The 19,074-nt window shown below is 37.5% G+C and overlaps 1 protein-coding gene across 1 annotated transcript in view; it reads left to right on the forward strand.

Moving 5' to 3' along the window:
- Window positions 1-4,311, forward strand: part of CLDN11 (claudin 11) — a 15,829-nt gene extending 11,518 nt beyond the window's left edge. Inside the window, exon 3 of the mRNA XM_008576152.1 lies at window positions 3,811-4,311. Within this exon, the coding sequence (XP_008574374.1) occupies window positions 3,811-4,043 (233 nt within the window). The 3' untranslated portion in view covers window positions 4,044-4,311. The remainder of the gene's footprint in view (window positions 1-3,810) is intronic.
- The last annotated feature ends 14,763 nt before the right edge of the window (window positions 4,312-19,074 follow it).

Consider the following 19,074-nt stretch of genomic DNA (forward strand, 5'->3'; position numbering starts at 1 on the left):
ATACTTATGAGAGAACCAAGTCCAGATGAATTTGTATTTACATAGTGAAGCTTTCTTCTTCTTCTCTGAAGCTTTTTTCCTTTACTTCCTCCTCCTTTTCCTCCTTTTCTTTCTTTTTTTTTTTTTAGCTATGAATATGCCCAATTTTCTCTTTCAATTCCACAATAACAAATGGCAGACACCCCTCAAACCTTCTGCCATTAACTGTTGCATCTTCTGAAGGTAAGAGAGGAGAAAGAAACTGAAAAATCTGAGTGCTGAAATTATCATATCTTGTTTTTAGGCTTAATTTAAAAACAAATTCTGATAACACAAAAAGAAAAAGAATGAAAATTCCTTTTATATTTCCTCAATTTTCTTTAACTTATAGGTAACTGTGACTTTTAAGAAAAACGTTTTCTTTATTTTTCCCAAATAACAGAGAGAACTATTTCAAATTCATCTAAAAATGGAAAAAATGTAGCAGGACTTCTATGTCTTTAAGAAAACCAGAAATTATTGCTAGTTTTATTAATATTTCACATTTTTTAGTTAAGTAATGATTTGATTTGCATTTTTAACTTCACTGATCAAAACATATCTCTTTCTCCCTTCAAACCATTGCTCAAGTTGAGTAAATTCTCCTTTTTTTAGTTTCTAAACTTTTTTCATTTTGAGTTCGGTTGGAGGTCATGGTTTCCAGTGAGTCTCTCATTTCCTTTCCTGTTGTGTGGTGGTCTGTCATTTTTTTAGTGGTTTTGATGTGGTTCATCTTTGAGAGCCACAGGAATTCTACCCAGAGTTCATTTATCTACTAGGAAATAAAGAGCCTGCTGGTACTCATTTGCCTGGTTTTACATGGATTATAAAAGAAGGAAACCTTTAATGATGTGAATTATAGCTTGTGACTTTAAGTGTGTTAAAGTCACATTAAAATTTTTTGATTTTAGAAGTTAGTTTTGGTGTGTATGAAGTGGAAAGTAGAATTGAAATAAGGCTACCTCTCCTTCTGTCCACCTGTCTGTCTGCCTTCCGTCGGTCCACTCATGCACTCATCCAGCCCTCTGAGGTTCTTATATAAATGTTTAGACATTTTTCTGTTTTTTTCCCTTTTTCTAATGAATTATATTGGGATAAAATCTAACAATCTAAAACACTCAATTGACTGATAGTTATTTTTGGAATACTGAGCTCAGTTCTTTCTCTATGTGAAAATAACCTTGCTTTATTACTAAAGGGAAGAATTAAATGAACTTAGAGGCAACTTCTTGTCTTTTTCTACAAAATCTGAGCTAAATCTGTAAGGTAATTTAGGTTTACATGAGATGTGAGGAATGCTTTTGTACATGTGTATGCATGTGCTGTATGTGTAAATACAAAGTAATTGAAAAATGTAAAACTTAATTTGAACCATAAGCTGTTTTGAAACCAGTTAATTGTTTACAGGAAAGATTGGTTAGATTGAACCAAATCAGTTGCTCGGAAATTAAATATTTTTTTCCTACAAAATTTAGCTTTTCACTCTCTGCCCTCTTCCTCTAAACAAGCCTGGGTGTTCGGAAATCCTTGCTAGGTTGCTGTTTTTCCCTATATCAGAATGAATGACCACTTTTGGGGTCTAGGGCTGTGTAGCTGGACTGTGTATTGCTATGGGGGAATCTACAGCAGTTCTCTCTGGCTGAAACACTCTAGAAGAGCATGTCTGTCCCCTGTGCTGATAGAAAAAAAGGCTTTTCCTTTATCTTGCTGAAAGTATGACTATAATATTAGCCAAGCAATTCTCCAAGAGTGCCTGATTTGGAATCCATGGCCAGAGGAAGACAAAGAAAAAGACTTTCCCCGAGGTTTTCAAAGCCCTGGGCTGGAAAGGATGATTCAGATAAACTCTGGTCTTCTTGAAAGTTCTATTGACAGAAGACAAATACATCTTCTTATGGTACCTTATGTAAAAATATTACAGAAGCTGACATGATTATGCTTATTCTTTAAGAAAAAGGACTCCATTAACATATGGATAGATTTTTGCTTCTTAGATAGTCTGTATAAACTCCTTAATTGTGTGAATAGTTCACAATTAATGGAGTGAATTTAGGCTGTTAGAAAGCAAATCCAGGTTATTCAAAGCCCTGAAATCTTCTCTCTTTTGTCTGACTTCCCCTTGGTATCTATACTTTTTTAGGATAGAATCACATCTATTTATGTGTATCTATACCCTGCTCGTGAGGGTGGTCTTAGTTTGTCGTCCACAAAAACCTATGTTACAAGCTACACAAATGCAGTGAGATAATTTAAAAGGTCTTTCAAAATGGGTTGAGAGTTAGATCTTTTCTTGAGTTTAGAGCTAATGTACAGAACTGTTAGATCTGAGTGCTTATGTTAAAGAAAAATTATATTTCTTCTCTGTTGGCATAGAGGGTGAGTTAGAAAATCACTCAGTATGGATGGAAATCAGAAAAAAGTTTGCTGAGTTGAAAGTGACGAGGGTACCCCAGATGGCACACATCAGACTGGCAATGCAATGCCCTGTCTTGAATTTGACAGCTTTTATGGCTAACAATGGAAAACCTCATTATTTATTATTATTTTTGTGTCTGCCAACTTAAATGTGCCACCCCCACTTAAAAGTTCTAACTAAAATTTCTGTCCTGATGTAGTTGTGAGAAATCAGATGATACTAAAAGAAGTCTTAGAGTTACTTTGTCTAGAGTTGTGTTGTTCAGTACAGTAGCCATTAGCCACATGCGGCCATTTAAATTAAAATTAATTTAAGTTTGAAATTGAGTTCTTCAGTCTCACTAGCTTCATGATGAATATTCAATGGCCCAATGTAGCTTGTGGCTGCCTTATTTGATAGGGCTGGTCTAGGGGTTTAAAAAGATTCTTAAGTTTTTATAAGCTCCTGCCTGTCCTTGTTTTGTTACTTTGCTTAAAAAGAGGGGAAGAACTAAATGATGTAGAAATTATTTCTTATTTTAATCTATAAAATCTAAACCAAATCAGAAGGTTAGACTGATTGTGCAAGACCATAAAGTTCTACCATTGTGACCCATCACAACAAATATCACCACCATAAAATCACTGAATGGGTAAATTCTTTTACTCCAAAGACTGTTCGTTTGTGTGTTGGGATTTTGTGATTGTGAACAACATAATAACACAAACTTGAACCCTTAGCTGATATTCTATTTATGTCTAACTATATTCACCACAGAAAGAGAAATCTCATAGTTTCTCCAGGTCTTTGTAATGTGAATTGACAACACTGAAAAAATAGAGTGCAAAGTTGTTGTGGATACCATATCGTTTCTCATCTCTGAATAGCCCAGGTCATTCAGTCATTCAACTAGTGTACATTGAGCACATACCATGTGCCTGGTATTGAGCTAAATGTTGAATTTACAGACATAAGTAAGACATGACCCCTGCCTTCAAGGAACCCAGAGACTGAAATTGGAAATAGACATGTAAAGAGATAATTATAATGCTATTAATAAGTGTAATAATATAATTATAACTATAGATATAAAGTCACGGTATACAAGTAAATACAAATAAATATTTTTTGAATTTAAATGATTTATTTCTAGGTTTTTGTCTCTGCCACTTGTTGGAAAGAAAATAAGGATCCAGCAGTTTGACACAAGCTTTTAGTCAATTTATTCTTGATGCAAACCTTTAGGTTCAGTTTGCAGAGGGAGTGGAGCTGTGTGCCTGGAGTGTTTTGGAGCTGGTTGGAAGCCAGAGGTGTGTGTACGTGGAGGGAGTGCGCCTGCCTCTGTGCTTGGTGTGGGACAGGTATGCCTGCTCACGGCTGTCTCCTTGTTTCCCCAGCTCTCTGTGCCATCGTCGCCACCATCTGGTTCCCTGTGTGTGCCCACCGTGAGACCACCATCGTGAGCTTCGGCTACTCTCTGTACGCGGGCTGGATTGGGGCCGTGCTGTGCCTTGTGGGTGGCTGTGTCATCATCTGCTGCGCTGGAGATGCCCAGTCATTTGGTGAAAACCGTTTCTACTACTCTTCAGGCTCCAGCTCTCCGACTCATGCCAAGAGTGCCCATGTATAAGAGGGCTGCCAGGCTGCCCACGGAGGTGCTGTAGATGCTGGGCCTGTGACCCTAGGTTTGTCGCACAGTGGGGGAAGCCCACTCCTCTGCCAGGCTCCAAAGCCAAAGGTCTAGAAAAGCATTCTGTCTGGCTATTTGCAGTTTTAACACCCTCTCCCCACACCTTTTGGTTGCCTTAAAAGAAATCTCTAGCTCAGATAGTGCCCACACATTTTTCTCATGGTGTTGCCCACTATTAGCTTTTTTCTTGGGCATTCCTTTGTTGTTTATTAAAAAAAAAAAAAATATATATATATAGGTATATATATATATATATACATATATATATATTTTGTTTCTCTCTAAATTTTAAATGTCTTGCAAACATCACTGAGTTGGGTAGGGGTAGGGGAGAGAAATAAAAGACACTTTTTAAACTGTTACAGATGACAATGGGAGCCTCATAAAGATGCCTCTCTGTTTTCTCCCTCCTCTTCAGTTCCAAGGTCATTTACTTATAAGAGATAGAAAAAGATAAATCTAGGACATGGGGTAAGGGAGGGAGGGGGATTGTGGAACTTTCTGTCCATGGGAAAGTTTCCCTTTTGTCAGTTGAGGGGAAGGGGTGGGGATATTTTTTAGTTTGTGATTTTACATTTATCTGTACATACTTTTTCAAGATTGATCATTTTTATAACCATGGTTTTCCTGAAATTCTCAGTTCATCAAAATGAAGGAAATGAACCAAGTTGACTTTAATTATGCAATAAATAACAGTACAAATGAGTATAACTTTAACTGACATTCCACAGAACTTTTTTGATTTCCAGGTTTGTATGATGTAGGTTTTAGTTTTACATTTGCATGTGCTTCAACTTAACACATTTTGAAAGCTTTTTTCCCTTTCTGTCTCCATTTTCATTCTGTTAGCTACCTTGAAGTGATGTTGTTTAACATGAATTGTACTGTTGAATTTGGCTTTACGGGTGTAAAACTGATGGTATATCAGTATCTGAGACCCCAAACTCTCCAAACACTGATGGTGCATTTTGTTCTTTAAGTGAAATTTGTGCAATAAAATAACAGACTGTCTGCAGAACTGGCCTTCCATCTTCTATTGTATTCAGAAGTATCTTCTATAGATTTAAAAAAAATTTCGTTAATCTCTGTTGGTAATTTATCGGAAACCTGATCAGTGATTCAAGAACAAATCATTCTGCCTTGCCCTGACTAATTAAAAATTTATATTTTATTCACTATATAGTGGCGGTAATGTGTGGTCATAAAATATAACCTACATGCTCTCTAGGTTTCCTAAGTGGAGTGACTTTATGGCATCTTTAAGTCATGTATAAGTAGGCAGCAATCATATATAAATGGGCAGCAAACCAAATTTCTGATTAGGAAAAAATTCAGAAAGCAAGTTTCGCGTTATGCAGGTAAACTTTTTCTACTTTGAACACTCACTAAAGGAATTGGCTAGGTATAAAGGGAGAATTAAACAAACCCATTTTTTTAATCTTTAGGTAATAATATCTAAATACATTTCATTCAAACACATACATGTAGATGTTTGGAAATTTTGTACAAACACACATTGAGTTGATTTTTATTTGTTTTCTATTCCAGAAACTCAGTCAAATTATGGGTCTGCTCTCAGAAAACAGATTACAATCTATTTTGGCAGACTTTTTCCAAATAAAATGCTAATCTCATTAGCTGACAGTATAATGATTGGCAAACATTTCCTTTTTGGAAATGTCCATTTGGGCTAGTCATTTTGCAGAAATTGTGTACATTAGGAGATTATAACCTGGTGGAAACTATTTCTAAATTACTTATGTGGAAAAGATGGTCTTCATATTGACCAAAATATTTGCTTAACTATGATACGGTTTTTGTAAGGACACAATGATGTGACTGTATTGGAGGACCCTCCCTACCTCATTAAAACTCAGTAGGATGTAACAATTATGAACATGAATGGAGTAAAAGGCATTTGGGTGAGTGGTCAAGTATGGCTTTCGGTGCCAATGCTCCCTCTCCTCACAGCCAGAAACTTGAATCAGAAGTGTCATCAAGCAGGTCTCTCCTCTTCTTCTCCGAGGCTGCTGCTTGCCTTTTCTCATGCAGGGGTATACTACATGAGCCCCACTTTTGCCTGAAGCATAAGAAGAGAGACCCTAAGTCTCCCCTAGCTGACTGTTACCTGACTAACTGGGGAATCCCATTTTGTAGGTATAACTCCAGGGTTAGGTTTTATTAACAGTTTGAGGGAAAAGGGGTAGATATTCCTCTAGAACAGTGCTGTTTAATAAGAATATAATGTGAGCCACACAAGTGACTTAAAATTTTATAGTACCCACGTTAAAAAAGCTAAAAATAAACAAAGTGAAATTAATTTTAATGTATATTATTTGATCCAGTACATTCAAAATATTATCATTTCAATATGTAATCAATCAATGGGATATTTTACATTCTTTTTGGATTAAGTCTTTGGATTCCAGTGTGAGTGTTGCACTTACAGAACATCTAAGTTTGTACTAGCCACATTTCAAGTGTTTAACGGCCACATGTGGCTAGAGGCTATTGGCTTGGACAGCGCAGCTGGAGAACAATAGGTTCTGTTTCTGTAATCATCAAAGAGGGATTCAGTCTTGATTGTTTCATCTGCTTTCCTTAGTGTTCCATTACACCTTGGCCATTACAACTTATTGAACGGTTATAATAAATCTTCACCCAGGTGAAGACAATGACTCCCAATCACATGTACAATGGCAGACCTGAGGTAATTCACCTAAATAGCAGGTAAAAGGCTATTCATGTTATTGAGACCTGTTTCTGCCAGGAACTGCACACATTTAATCCTCCCCCCAGTCCACATTTTATAGATGAGAAAAATGAGATGTAGAGAGTTCAGGTTGTTTGTCAAGGTCATATAACTAAAAGGGATTTGAGTCTCTTTAAGTCTAAAGCCCTTGTTCTCCAACTTAAGAATCATTGCTGGGGCATCAGGTAAAATGCAGATTCGCTCTCTTCACCCCCAGAGACCCACTCAGTCCATCTGGGTCGAGACCCAAGAATCTGCGTTTTTATTGCCCACCCCAGTGATTCTGATGAGGCGGTCTTCACACCATGCTTTGAGAAACAGTGAACGGAAGGCTTCCTTCCCATGCTTTTCTGTGGTGCAGCTAATGTCCACCCTCGTCCCCTCTGTGATGGTTATTCGAGGTGAGATGAATTTGAGAGTTATGCCAAGCTTCACTCTCTCTCTTCAACCTATTCTGGGGAGACTGCACGCAGAGCATCTTTGGGATGAAAACAAACCAGTCCTGCTCAGGCTTTCCAAGAACTTGATAGACCCAAATTAGAGAAAAGATTGTCTCAAAAGAATATCTAATCTAGCGATGTTTTAGTTACAATAACAGCAACAAGAGAAGAAGATTTTGTACTTAAAGAATACAAGTTACATATTTGTGCTGAATTGGTGGTTTGGGATAACAATAGAACAAGGTTTGGTTGTATCTTGCCCTGTTTTTTTTTTAATTAAAAAATCTGCATTTCAGTGTTTCTCTATACAATGTACACAATGTGAACTGCAACATCTTAAATGTTTGGCAGGACATTCATGCTCATGACATCACATGCTGGGAGGACAGGGAGGCCACTGTGGGGCTGGCTCTGGAGAGAGGCAGCATCAGTACTGCCATTGAGATGGCCCCACAAAAGAGTGTGTGACAGCCAGATGTGCAGCTTAATGGAGACTGAACCAGGATTGTGGGTGGAACATTGGCACATGCCACTTATGGCTTGAATAGCAGCTCTTGAGGAATCTATATTTCTCTACCTCAGGCAGAATCTCAGAGCTTAGGCTTTGTGGCCCCGTGGCTGGGGGAGGGAGTGGAGATGGAGGGACTTGTCACCACTCCATGCCCCATTGTTGAAATAGAAAATGTGGAAATGTTAAGCCATTTCTAGAGGATTGTGGAAGGTAAGAATTGCTTACTCTTTACATCCAAGTTACCTTCCAAGTAGCAAAGAGCACCTGAATGTCACAGTTGGGGCTTTCTTTAATTAAAACAGTTATATCTCTATTTCTCTTATGTTGAGTTATATACAGCTGTGCTTTTCAGACTGTAATATGCATTCAGATCACTTGGAGATCTTGTTAAAATGCAGATTCTGATTCAGCAGGTATAAATGGGGACTGACATTCTGCATTTCTAACAAGCTTTCAGGGGCTGCTGCTGGTCCTGAACTCACATCTTGAGTTGCCAGGTTCTGGGGTCTCTGTCCTGCTGACACACAGACCATCCTTATGCACATACACAGTATGTGGTTCCCCTTTTGTGGAAGATACTGGGAATGGTTCTTTGCCCTTCAAAATAATTCTGGAGCTTCACTGGCCGATTATTCTGGTGTAGAATCATTCTTTTGGCTTCAAGATTTTGTTCCCTATTAAAATATAAACACCCAGTGGGATGCCCAAGCCCACTAGTACTGGCTCATGAAAGCCGATTGTCAAATTTTCAGGAATTTTGTGAGCCAGCTGATGTCACATTGGTAGCTTAATAACAACCACGGGGGAATATTTATACCATGGAAATTTCCAAATCTACAAATCAGGTATTTCTCCCCTACTCCCACTTTCCAGCTACTCGTTAAACATTGACCAGCCCACCACTGCCCAGCTCTTGGAGAACTATACATTAAGCTATAGCAGTCCTTTGACACCTTGTGTGAAAGGCTATATTCCTCCCTTTCCTGAGAAGTTTACATAAGGGAAGGTGGGGCGAGCTGGGGAGTGGACTGGGTAATTGAGGGAAAGGAGATGTGGCAGCTGCGGTCTTGCAGCCATGTGTGCACTGGCTCCTTGTCCTGAGTCTGAGGGCCTTGGCGGCCCCAGGAGGAGAAAGGCTGCTTCCTCACCTTTCAGTCTGGTTTCTAGGTAGCCAGTACAACCTGCTTATGTATCCAATACCATGGCTACCAGGTTGGTGCCTAGGGCCACCCCTGTTCTCTTTTGAACTTATAGACTTGTTGGTCTCCCTAATCTGGCTTCTGGAAGTTTCCTGGCAGATTTAGTTTTTAAAAGTCACATGTTTTCCTGATTGTCAAAGTATTAATACAACAGCTAACATTTACTGAGAGCTTATTCTTTGCCAGGCCCAGTCCTAGTACTTTATATATGCTAACTCATTCAATCTTCCTGAGAACCCCTATGAGTTAGGGGTTATTATTATTCGCATTTTACAGATCAGGAAATTAAGACATAGAGAAGTTATTTAACTTGCCTAAATCGCACAGCTATTGAGTAAAATGTATTCGTTATAGAAAATTTGACCATTGTGGACAAATACAAATAAGAAAATAAAAAATCACCCATTTCATTATTACAGTAATTCGTTTTGAATACATTCTTGGCCATCATTTTATTTTGAAACAAAAACTAACATACCGTACATATAATTTTGTAAGCCTCTTTAAAAAATACAATACCTTAATATATAGGGACTATTTTGTCATATCATTAAGTACGTTTCTAAAATGAGATTTTTAATATCTGTTTAATATTCTATGGTTTGGATGTATCATAATTTACTTGATGAATTCTTGAGAATATCTTGGTTGTTTTGGTTCCTTTCTAATTTCTTCTAAGTAATTTTGCCAGGAACATTTTGATGGGTAAATCTTTACACGTGCACATGTTGATGTCTTTTGGATAAATTCCTAGAAAGGAGTTGCTGGATTATATATCCTAGACAGTATTTTAAGAACAGCTTATTTTTTTGGTAGTGATGAGGGTGTATGTCTTCCCCCAGCACTTATGGTAGAATGCGGTATATCAATTTCATATGCCGTTCTTTTAAAATTATTTGAAATATTTAGTTTTTTCAGTTATGTTGACGTGGAATTATATAAGAAAATACTTGTCATAAATGGTTAATACAAGAATTTCAAAAGCATTCATGATGGGAGAAAACGTGTGCAAAGGCGACTGCCTGTCCTACATCACAGTTCTGCTTCATTTGAGAGGTCCTCAGGGAATACAGCGTTTGTCTCCAAAAGACTGTGTAGGGGGCACTCTGATCCCAGTAGCCTCAGGTTAAGATAGGAAGCTCTGTGAATATTGGTAGCTAAACCATTGCTCTTTATTTTATTTTCCCCCACCATAAAGTACTAAGCACAATCTAATTTTTAAAATTATTTATTGATTATACATATTCATGGGGTACAGAGCTGGCCATCAGCACCTGTGCCCAAGATGTGACTAAGCATAATGTGTTAATACAAAACAAAGCAGGGTAAAAATGAATCACTTGCCCTTTCCCCAAGCCTTCTAGACATCAATGCTGGGCTTAAGCTTGAAAGAAAATTTACCTGGGTTTCCTTGCTGCCTGGTTTTATTATGTCCATAAAAAGTCAGGAAAAGTGCACATCAAGGAGAGCTTCTGGAGATGTGCTCAGTCTTTTTGTCACTTAAGACTCAGATATCAGGAAGGGAGCACTGACTTGCTAAGGGAGCACTGACAGGTCACATGCCTGCCCCTGAGCCAATCATGGCAGCCTGGAAAACTGGGCCAGACCTGGGTCATGTGCTCCACATATATTTTTTTCCCCAGAGGGTGGGGGCTGGGGTGGGGTGGGAAAGAGGAATGTTTCCCCAAAGAAATTAAGGCACAAAAGAAGATCCAAAATAACACACGTCTATTACATTTACCAACATCCAAAAGTTTAATTCAATCATTAGGTTTCTTTTACGTTGGCTCCTCCCAGACCATTGCCTCATCATCTCATCAAGAGGGTCTTTGGGAGAGAACCAGTCTTCACTAAACAAGGGACAGTTTATAGAACAACATCCTAGAGAATTAATTATAGCAAATTTTAAACTCTTTTCCTAAGGCCATTTATATTTTCTATAAATCTAAAAAGGTTTTATTAATTAAGATATCTTCCTCATTCTGCCTTCCATTCAGAATGGAACAGAATTCTGAATAAGGAGGCCTTCAGGGTATGATGCCAACTCATAATTTATGGCTGTGTATGTTTTTAGAACTGGGCATTAAATTTGTATTGATATTTTATTATGATTTGAAAGCTTGTGTATTATTTAAATATTCACAAACTCTTAAAACATTGGTCATTTTAAGTGGATTTATGAACATCTGCTAAAATTCTATTTATTCATTCATTCATTTGTTAATTAGTTAATTAACTAAGCAAATATTTAACGAGCACCTGCTATGTGTCAGCCATACATTGGTCAGCAGATATAAAAAGGAAGCACAAAGACAGTCCCAGGCCTCAAATAACCTACAGTCTAGTGGTATAGTCATGTATGTCATGAATAATGATGCTATTAGTTTCTTATCATTGTCATCTTTAATCTACTTTGGAAAGTTACACCCTGAGTGAAGGGGGAAAATAAAATACCAACAGAAGCACATCATTGCACAGATTAAAGATAAGCAGTTACAGAATATTTAATGTATAAAGGCATATCAACTTTAATGAGATCTTCCTCCAACCTTGCACCTTTTTTATGACTGGAAAGTCAGCCAATCTCTAAACTTCCTAAAGTTTATGATCTAATTATGAGCAAAGCAGTGAAGTATGGCAGAGAAGTGCCTTCTTCAGGCTTCTGTGGAATGTCCTGCTCAGATCATCTGCAGGGGAGAGTGCTGTTTCTTTTCAGGGCTGGCACTTAGTGAAGGGAGTCAATCTTTTGCTCATCTGAATGATTTAAAAACTCTCTCGTTAGGTGTCAGAGCTCAGCTTCTATTGTGACATGGCTGACTCAGCTGGCACTGGCATGTACATAAAATGCCAGGCACAGCTGACAGGGTAAAGTGAGGAACTGAGGCAATGGTCCCCATGCTGGGGACTGTAGATAGTGTGAGGGTGCTGAACTGTCCCAAAGAAAAATGTGAAGAATAGTGTGTCTTTTTACTATTTACATACAGTAAATAGTAACAAGAAAGATCCAGGCATTTATTGAATGACTAGTAAAGGTAACCACCAGTACATGAGTCATTTCATGAAATCTATCTCATGAGACATGGAAGTCTGGTGACCCACAGTCCAGGCCTTGTATGGTGGCTTTGCCTCACAAAGCCCTCAGGGACCCCATCTCCTTCCAGCTCCCTGCTTCACCAGCACTAGGAGGTGGCTCTTGAGCTCATGGTCCAAGACAGCAGCATCTACACTGCAGGTAAGAAGGATCAAGGAAAAGTGGCAAAGGTCCATGCCTGCTATCTGCTTGGAAAGTTCCCTGATGCTGTCAGAGGACTATTCTTGAATTAAGCCACATGGCCACACCTAGCTGCAAGAGAGGCTTGGAAATATAGTCTGTATCAGGGCTGGCTACATAATTTGCAGTGCTCAGTGTAGAATAAAAATGTGGAGCTCCTTTTACAAAAAGCAATAGAAGAGTGCTATTAAAGATACTAAAATATTAAAGCTTTTTTCTTTTCTCATGTTCGCTCCCTTAACGTGTCATGTCTTTGTGTGTGTGTTTTGTTTTGTTCTTTTGCTATTTAATGTTGTTCTCAGTAAAGAAAAATTAAAAATCTAAATTACTAGTATGAATTTTACCATCCAATATTTATATTGTGCAATGCTAGTTTTCATTGCAGATATAAAAGCATTTAACTTTATTCAAAAACACTGAAATTCCACAATTTATACTTGGTAGCTCATACACTCATTCGTATTTTGTTCTTATTAGAACTGTGGAAATACTGCATAAAGCTAACACAACTGTTTTTGTGTTTTACTCCTTGATGTGCACACATTTTACAAACATCTACCTTCGGGTCACTGATGACAGAGGAGGGACTGAAATGAGAAGGAGCTACCTGTTGCCCCACCCTTCCCTTTGGGTCTATGTCAGCATTTTCAGCATAAAGCAGTTGAATAATACAAGGTATTAACACAAATGTGGGAGTATTTGATAGGGTTCCTCAGTCATACACGTTTCTTAGAACTCCATTGCCTTCTTTGTGCATTTGAAACGTGTTATGGTTTCAGTGGTAAATGTGGCCCCTTGGGACCATCAGTGCACCCACTTGGTCACAGACATAGCACACATTTACCTTTGAACTTTCTGTGAGTCTGACTGAGCTTCCACACATCATGGGGCATCGTGAGTGATACACGCAAATAGGATGGTAAGAAATGGTAGAAACGTGTATTTTCTCTGCTCCCATGCATGCTCCATTGTCCCATCAGACTTCACTTACAAAACATAAGTTCAATGACCAAATTATTAAGAATTTCAAGATGTTAAAAGCAGGACATTAAATGAAGTGTAGGGTCCTGCTTGTGGGGCCTGTGAGATGGCACAGGTCACAATGAAGCCAGCCCTGGCTTTTCTAGCTGGGTGGGTGCCCAGCTAAAATTTTTATTATGTCTGTAAGAAGAAGATAATGGAGTTTGGGGGAAACTTGTAGCCTAAGCCATACCTTCTAACACTTCTATAAGGATGGTATCATCTCTTTTTTTTTTTTCCATGTGAAGAAACTGGGGCTCAGAAAGATGAAGTGTTGAGCCCAGGCAACAGAGCTAGTAAATAATAAGGCCAAGATTTGAACCCAAGTCTTCTAATGTTAAGGCCAGTTCTCATACTGCTGCAGCATGCTTGGAGTTTATGAAATGAAATTAAACTATGTTAAACAAAATACAATGAAGTGAGAAAGTAAAAATATGCACCTTTCTCATAGGATATTAAAGAAAAAGCAGTTTTACTTAAAATAATAATACAGAATGCACCATACATGTATTTATTCTTTTCATTCTTACAACAGTCCCATGAGTTGGGGGCTATCCATCTACCCATTTTACAGATGAGAAAACAGAGGCACCAAGAAGTTGTATAAATTGCCTAAGGCTCCATAGCCAGGATTATAACTCTTGCAGTCCGACTGTAAAGCTTTAAGTACTAACCACTACTCTGGCCTTCAAGTGTAGTTTGTTTCCTAAAAAATTGGAATCAATTACAACGGAAAGCCATTTAATGAAAGGACAGATTCAAATTTAGTGTAAGTTTCTTTAACATAAATATTCTTCCAATTAAAAATGTTAGTTTATGGGTAGGGTTAAATTCTGTGACTGTTAACTTTCAAAACAGATATTCTGAGAAAGGATCCTTTTTCTGTAATCAATTGGAAAATAAAGGGAACTTGCACTTCTTTATAGTATAAGGCTATTGGACATCTGTATCTCTGGAAAGAGAAAATGTACACTCATCCTCCATCGCTCTACAAACAGATTTTCACGATATAGGGGGAATTAACTACTGAAAAGAGTAAACTCTCTTATAGGCGTTGAGGTCCTAATTAGTGACAGAGATCATAATCTGCACTTAAAAAGTAAAGTCACATGGGGTGCCTTTTGCTAGATGTGGTCTACTGTGGTCACCACTTGTTAGCAATTCCCTAAGTTGCTCAGGTCAGGAGGTGGAAAGTGTTCAAACTGTGGATTTGGTTTGCAAACGAAATAGCAAAATGAGTGAGTACACTTTGTCTTTTAGCAAAGAAACCATTGGGCTGGAAAACTCTCCAAATATCAATCATTTAATAAAGACTCTTTGGGAAAACAGTGCTATGAGTTTTGCACAGAGTCCCTTTGAAGTTAACCAGTTTTGGCTTAAAACTTGAAAATAAAACAAGAGAGCACCCAAGGTCAGGAGGTCTTTTTGAGTTACTTTCAATCCTGAAAGACCCCTAGAAGGGAGATAGGGCGTTGGTTTTATTATGGGGGGGGGGGGCCGGGAATTGGCTTCAGGTTGGAAAAGAGAGCCAAGGTTCTGGTTTCTTAGTCATGTACTCTCTGTCCTAGCCCAGGAGGGTGGCTATGCCAAGACCTGGGAGCTATCAAAGACTCTCTGTGTATTAGGATTTGGAATTTATTTCTGATGCCATAAGAACAAAAGAATCTCACACTGTGCAAGCCGGGGTAGCTGCTGTGCTCCTGGTGGGGAGAAGGGTGGGATCAGTGTCCTCCTTGAGGGACATCTCCAAAGCCCAGAGTTGTCCCCGGAACTAATGCAACTTTCCTTTCATAGCCCTTAGAGAGTTGTTCTCCATGAATGCATCTGAACCCTGCTGAACCCCTGAAAGTTTCAGCCAGCCCTGTCACTTGGAGTTAACAATGTTTACCACCCATGGTGAAAGTAGTTTTTCCTTTTATTTGTCCTCAAATTGTCTCCTGTAAGCTGGAGACAGTTCATTTGGTTGCTACCAAGTTTGCTCATCTCATCTCACAAGGTCATCAAACTAATCTCAGCACCTGAAAAGAGCAGCTTTTGAGATGCAAATTTGGATGGAAAATATTGCTAAAATATTTACAGGTGATCAGAGATCTGGGCACAGCAATAAGTGAATTAGCCTCAAATGCATCCATCTTCTAATCTGTTAAATGGAAACAAAAGTTCCACAGAATCTGTGAGAAGAAAACAAATGTTTCAATCTAGTTTCAAAGCACTGAATTGCTATATGATGAATGCCTCTAATTTTCCTCTGTGTTCTTTCTACTAACTGGCCAGGCATTTTCTGGAGACACAATGGAATTTCATCACATCATGAATTCATATTAGTGTATTCTTAGGAAAAATACTTGAATGTGCCATTGGTCAAGTGAATTTATTTAATGATCAGATCTTGAGAGTTTGCCAGAAAACACTAAAGTTTAAGATATAATTCCCCTGTATATATAATTTTACATTAATATCTTTTAGCTAGTGATGGATGTAGTTCAAATTCTAGGCCACCAAAAATTTTGGAGAGGATTTCTTTCCCTTTGATTATTACAAAACAATCCCCAGACAATGGCCTGCCTAAGACAGTTTCTCGTCCTCTACCCCCTTTTGTGTCTTCCTTCATGTTCTATGCTTAGGACTCAGGGCATGTTTCATGTCTGTGCTAGTAAATCTCATAAGAAGATTTTCATTCTGTGAACTTTTATTAACTATCTCCTCTGGCTATAAATGTACAAATGTATGCTTGTTTAATTATTTATATAAATGTACAGCTATACTGATATATTATGTACAGTATAAAATGTACACAACAATATTACAAGAATGGAAAAAGATGAAATAAAATTTTAATTTTATTTCATATTATTTATTAATAATACAAACTCTTTTTTTCTTTTTATAATAGAAATAATATTATAGTGAGAGCAATGAGTTTGAACCTACTTCATTATTTATATTTGGAATGAAAACATTCAAAAGTCTGATTCTTAGTTTAGTTGATTTTATTACTTGCTTTTTGTTTGTTTTTCAATTGCCCCCCAGAACCTTATCATCCAGGGAAGATTTTTTTTTTATTGTAACATAGTTGATTGTACATATCTGTGGGGTACAGAGTTGAATATCATTACCTGTGTGCAATACATGATGCTCAAGTCAGGATAATTAGTATATTCAATACTATACAATGTTATTTTTCATGTCCCTTTATCAATTCTTCCCTTACCGCCCACCACCTCCTGCCTCTGGTAACCTCAGTTCTGTTTTCTCCTTTTGAAAGTTCCACTTATTGTTATGATTGTTGGATCTTTCTTTTTTTCTTTTAAAATTTATTTATTTTTTAGCTTCCACTTATAAGTGAGAACATGTGGTATTTCTCCCTCTGTGCCTGGACTATTTCATTTAAAATGATTTTCTCTAAGTTTGTCCATGTTACTGCAAATGGCAGAATTTCATTCTTTTTTATGGCAGAGTAGTATTCCATTATGTATATACACCACAATGTCCTTATCCAGTCATCCATTGATGGATATTTAGGTTGACTCTAACTCTTGGCTATTGTAAATTGCAAATTTACTGCAATAAACACGGGGGTTCAGGTATCCCTTTGACATGATGATTTCCATTCCTTTGGGTATATACCAGCAGTACAATTGTTGGATCACATGACAGTTCTATCTGTAATTTTTTGAGGAGCCTCTATACAGTTTTCCATAATGGCTGCACAAATTTACAGTCTCACCCACTGAGTAGGAGGGTTCCCCTTTCTCTGCATCCTCACCAGCATTTGTTATTCTCTGTCTTTTTGACAATAACCAGTCTAACTGGGGTGAGGTGATACCTCAATGTGGTTTTAATTTGCATTTCCTTGATGCTGAGTGATGTTGAGCATTTTTTCATGTGTCTGTTGGCCATTTGTATATCTTCCTTTGAGAAATGCTATTCAGCTTCTTTGCCCATTTTTTAATCAGGTTATTTGGTTTTTTACTGTTAAGTTGTTTGAGTTCCTTGTATATTCGGGATATTGATCATTTGTTACGTGCATATTTTCTCCCATTCTGTAGGTTGCTGTTGGCTCTGTTGTTTCTTTTGCTGTGCAGAAGCTTTTAAGTTTGATATAATCCCATTTGTTTATTTTTCCTTTTGTTGCCTGTGCTTTGGGAGTCGTATTCATAAAGTCTTTTCTCAGTCCTACTTCCTGAAGAGTTTCCCCTATGTTTTCTTTTAGGTGTTTTATAGTTTCAGGTCTTATATTTAAGGCTTTAATCCATTTTGAGTTGATTTTGGTATATGGTGAGAGGTACAGGTCTAGTTTCATTCTTCTACATATGGATGTCCAGTTTTCCTAGCACCATTTATTGAAGAGGCAGTCTTTCCCCTGTGTATGTTCCTGGTGCCTTTGTCAAAGGTTGGCTGTAATGGGCTGATTTCTGGGTTCTTTATTTTGTTCCATTGGTCTGAGTGTCTGTTGTTTGTGCCAGTACCATGCTGTTTTGGTTACTATAGCTTTGTAGTACAATTTGAAGTCAGGTAGTGTTATGCCTCCGGCTTTCTTTTTTTTGCTCAGTATTGCTTTGGCTATTTGGGGTCTTTTGTTTTTCCATATAAATGTTAGAATTGTTTTTTTTTTTTTCTATTTCTGTGAAGAATGTCATTGGTATTTTGATGGGGATTGCATTGAACCTACAGATCACTTTGGGTAGTATGGACATTCTCACAATGTTAATTCTTCCAATCCAAATGCATGAAATGTCTTTTCATCTTTTTGTATCCTCTTTCATTTCTTTCAGCAGTGATTTGTTGAGATCTTTCACCTCCTTGGTTAAATTTATTTATAGATGTTTTATTTTTTTTTTTTTTGGTGAATATTGTAAATGAGCTAGCTTTTTAAATTTCCTTTTCTGCCAGTTCCTTGTTGGAGTATTAAAATGCTACTGATTTTGCATATTGCTTTTGTATCCTGCAACTTTACTGAAATCATTTAAGAGGTTTTTTTGTAGAGTTTTAGGCTTTTCTCTATATAGGATCATGTCATCTGCAAAAAGGTACAATTTGACTTTGTCTTTTCCAATCTGGATGCCCTTTATTTCTTTCTCTTGCTCGATTGCTCTGGCTAGTACTTCCAATACTATGCTAAATAGGAGTGCTGATAGTGGGCATCCTTGTCTTGTTCTCATTCTTAAGGGAAAAGATTTCAAATTTTCCCCATTCAGAATGATGTTGATGGTGGGTTTGTCATATATGACTTTTACTGTTTTGAGATACTTTCCTTCTATATTTAATTTGCTAGGAGTCTTTATCATGAAGGTATGTTGAGTTTTGTCATACGCTTTTTCTGTGTCTACTGAGATAATCACATGGTTTTGTCCTTGATTTTGTTGATGTGGTGTACCAAATTTATTAGCTTGCTTGTGTATGTTGAACCATTCTTGCATCCCTGGGATGAATCCCATTTGATCATGGTGTATTACTTTTTTTGATGTGTTGCTGTATTTTGATTGGATTTTTGCACCTATGTTCATCAGAGATATTGGACTGTAGTTTTCTTTTTTTGTTATATCCTTGTCTTGTTTTGGTATCAGGGTGATGCTGGCCTCATAGAATAAGTTTGGGAGAATGGCTTTTGTTTCAATTTTTTGGAATAGTTTGAAGAGAATTGGTATTAATTCCTCTTTAAAGGTTTGCTAGAATTCAGCAGTAAAGCCATCTGGTCTGGGTTTTATTGTTGTTGTTGGGAGACTTCTGATTACTGCTTCAATCTCGTTGCTTGTTATTGGTCTGTTCACGTTTTCT

This window comes from Galeopterus variegatus, unplaced genomic scaffold, assembly GCF_000696425.1.
Source record: "Galeopterus variegatus unplaced genomic scaffold, G_variegatus-3.0.2 Scaffold1299, whole genome shotgun sequence".
In the NCBI taxonomy this organism is placed as follows: Eukaryota; Metazoa; Chordata; class Mammalia; order Dermoptera; family Cynocephalidae; genus Galeopterus; species Galeopterus variegatus.